The sequence below is a fragment of the Apis dorsata genome, unplaced genomic scaffold (genome assembly GCF_000469605.1).
Source record: "Apis dorsata unplaced genomic scaffold, Apis dorsata 1.3 scaffold_694, whole genome shotgun sequence".
Classification (NCBI taxonomy): Eukaryota; Metazoa; Arthropoda; class Insecta; order Hymenoptera; family Apidae; genus Apis; species Apis dorsata.
Window position 1 is genome coordinate 135,698 of NW_006263873.1, and position 4,031 is coordinate 139,728.

Here is a 4,031-nt window from a genome sequence, read left to right on the forward strand (position 1 = left end):
CATATCTAATAATATATTTAAAAAAACGAAATCCGAATAAATTAATTACCATAACTATCAAATATGAGAACATATGTATTATATAATCATAAAGATTAAAAGAATGAATAATATATATTGTTACATAAATAATGAATTAATATGTCACAAAAATTTAATTATTATACAATAAGATTGGCTTGTGCACAATATTAAAAATATTAAAACATCGAAGTATGTAGCACAATAAAGTTTAACAGAAATACTTTCAATATATGTACTGATAATGTAATGATCTTAATATAGGAAATATTAAAGATTAAAACGTATGTTTATGAGAACACAAATTGAATGGATAGATATTAATTGAATAATTGAACACGATAAAACGTGTCGGTCAAACATGGTGTGCACTTTGCACATATACGCTTTTTCGCGAATGAGATTAATATTAATGTAAAATATTAAAATATTAAATTATCAAAACTAAAACAGAAATAATATCATAACGTCAATATTAATTTTAATTTCAAACTACGTAGTACGTAGATATAGTACGCGTAATAACAATAGTGGCATTCTATTTATTGTTAAATATACTCAACTCTGGACCAAACTACTAAAAAAGCATGACGCACACCAAAAGCCTTGAAATTCATGATATACCCTCCCTTGCCTCCATTATCCTCGAATCCCAAATGGAAAAAAACGAATCAGATCCTTATTGCTGCCGAAATGATACGGCATTGATTTAAGTAGCTTCATCGCGAGAACCGATCCATCTGACAATGCAGAATATAATTGACGTATCGTGAAGTAGAAGGCTCGATCGTCGCACGAGTGATACCGCTCCTCCGTGCGGCACTCTACATCGACTCACCTCCCAGAAGGTCTCCGGGTAAGTACGAGTTCAGAGAACTGGGCGTAGCACGTTGTTGATCGTTGCTGTCTATACCAGCGTTGCTCCAAAGGGAATTACTGCTCGGTGGAGCGCCCCATAATTGACTGGAACTACCTCCCCAAGTATCTGGTGGTGGACCAGTTTTATTTGATGGTCGCAAGCCCCAGCCTGCTCCCGTAGTTGCTCCAGCTTGTTGTTGACCTCCATGACTAAGCTGTTGTAATAAGCTATGTACTTCGGTATCCGCAGGAGATTCTGCGAAAATTGTTGTATTGCCCAGGACGCAATTGTTTAAAGCACCTTGTGCCTGAAATTATCATTAAACATTTTCTTTATTCATTCTATTTTTTTAATGAAACAAAAAAATATTTCTATTACTTTTCATTTATATATTACGAAATGATTATTAATTAATACATATCGCCATCAAAGTAAAATTAATTCTTTTTAAAAAAGATTTTCCAAAAAATCTTATTACCATTTTATTTTTTATTTTGCTTTATACGATATAGTTGACAAGTAAAAAAAAAATTATAAGGATATTTCACCAAATTACTAGAAATTATTATTTCTAATAACTTGACTAATTTAGTTTTTATTGATAAAATTTAAAATATATCAATTTATATATAATAAAATTATATAAATTTATAAAAAATTTTTTTATAAAAATTAAAAAAAATATTTACTTTACAAAACATTATTTTATAAAACAATATGTTGCTAAATATATTTGTTTTTACAATTCTATTTTGAAGCAAAATTTATAAACAAAAACATATAAAATACAAAAATCATTGAAAAAATTCAAAATTTATGTAAAATAAGTATAAAATGTACATACAAATGTATATAAACAATTCATAAGAATGATTAATGATATATCATTTAAGTGAATATAAAAACATCATGCAAACAAATTTTTCATTATAAGATCAGGAAAAGAGTGCACATCCATTTAAAGAAAATTAGAAGTGAGAATGAAAATAGTAAATTCATATTATATAATATAATTGATTATGTGTTAAATTGATTCCATTTATAAAATAAATTTATAAAATAATAATATAAAAAAATTTTATCTTATTAACATAAATCAAATAAGAATATATATTTGAATAAAGTTTCTGCTTTAAAAAATATTAATTTATTCAATGATAAAGCATATCAAACTATTCTTATAATAATGATTTTTTTAAGAAAAATAAACTGAAAAAATTATAAACTTTCTGGAATATTATATTAATATTAATATAAAGTATTTATCAAAATTAAAAAGTTTAACTTAAAAATAAATGAATAAAAATAGTATAATAAAACAAATATTTAACCAATTATTAAATTATTAAATATATAATTCAATTCAAGTTTATAATAATTCAACTTTAATCATATATATCAATACAATCCAAATTATATTTAATACTTTATTCAAATTAATGATTAATGCAATTAATTATTTTCAATAATATTTTAAAATTATTCAGATTTCTGCATATTCATATTTAAGAAATAAATTTTATTAAAACAATTTCATTATATTAGCAATAAATTAGCAATTATATTAGCAATAAAAAAATAAAAAATCTTATTTTATCTTATTAACATAATATTAATTACTGTTATTTAATAATAGAAAATATTAATTACATGAAATGCTTAAATTTTTATAAAATAAACAAATAAAGGAATAAACAAAAAAATTAAAAAAAAGTTATTTAAAAATAATTTAAATTTTTGTTAATATATATATAGTAATATATATAATAATATAATAATATCGATCAATGTTAAACTTTAATCATCAATAATATGCAAAACTTTAATATATAAAAACATATTTTCTTCAATCATACTTCAAAATATTAAAATAGAAAACGATATAAAATTGTTAAAGATAAATGCGATTAATGCTATAGAAAAAATATATAAAAGACACTAAACCTTAATAGCCTCATCTCTTGATGAATATTTGGTTAAAGCAATTCCATGATTAAGATATAATCGAAAATCTTGAACAGGACCGTGTTGCATGCAGAGGGTTTTCAAAGTAGAACCATCGATTTGAGGCGTCAGATTCTTAAGTAGTAACCAGGTAGAAACCCAGGCAGCATTTGTGCTCGATTGAAAGCCCCATGAACTGGATCTGCTGACGGTACCAAAACCTGCCCAGCCATTGCTCGCATTTCCCGTGGCTTTACTGCTTAAGCCTGGTGGGGGGCCACGAACCTTAGTCATTGGTGCTCCCCAGAGCTCTGAAGTAACTGCAGTCGGCGGTGGTGCAGATTCACCCCAAGTATTTTTCGAGCTAAAAATTATATATTAAGTAAATAAACAATTAAATGTAAATATATTAAAACAAATTTATGTAAATTATACTATACTTGTTATTTATAATTAAGATGAAATAAAAATTATTTACATTAATGTTAACAATAAAAATAAATTTAGAAATATAGAATTAACTCTTAAGTTTTAATTAATTTTATGAGCAAAAAGAATATTTCAATGTAAAATTTTTTTTATAAGAAAATGTCTATATAAAAGCATGAAATTAGAAATTAGGAATAATTAAAAATTAAAAATTATTAAAATAAAATTAATGTAATATCTATCATCAAATATTCATGAGTTATGAATAAAAAAAAATTATACTATACTACAAATTATTCATAATAATTTATAATAATAACAAATATATGCCACATATATTACAAATAAATAGAAAAAGAATAAAAATAAGTATTATATATATAAATATTAACGTAATTTTAATATTTTATATTTTTTTTTCTCCTATTCATTAAACTTATTCATTTATATTTTTTAATGAGATAAAAAATACAAAATAGAAAAATTCTGATTCCTATTCTTTTTATAACTAAAGTATTAATTTGATGAAGAAATAAAATTTAATTCTTGATGAACAATATTTATTGTATTGTTAATGTAAAAATAAAATTATTTTATTTACCAGATTTCAGCTTGTAATTATAATTACTATATGAATTATAGTTGAAAAATTAACAATAAAAAAAAAAGATTACCTAGTAAATGCGTTTGGAGTAGTAGCAGGTGGATTAAACGTCCATGTAGAATTACTCAAACTTGGTATTGATGTATCAGGATTGGTAGGTTGTTGTGGCGGTGG

At 23.8% G+C, this 4,031-nt stretch overlaps 1 protein-coding gene across 1 annotated transcript in view; it reads right to left on the reverse strand.

Annotated features, from left to right (window-relative positions):
* Positions 1-328: 328 nt before the first annotated feature.
* Positions 329-4,031, reverse strand: part of LOC102671551 (protein Gawky) — a 22,498-nt gene continuing 18,795 nt past the window's right edge. Inside the window, exons 15-17 of the mRNA XM_006622507.2 lie at positions 3,928-4,031; positions 2,825-3,188; positions 329-1,187 (exon numbers count right to left, since the gene is read on the reverse strand). Coding sequence (XP_006622570.1) covers positions 846-1,187; positions 2,825-3,188; positions 3,928-4,031 — 810 coding nt within the window. The 3' untranslated portion in view covers positions 329-845. The remainder of the gene's footprint in view (positions 1,188-2,824; positions 3,189-3,927) is intronic.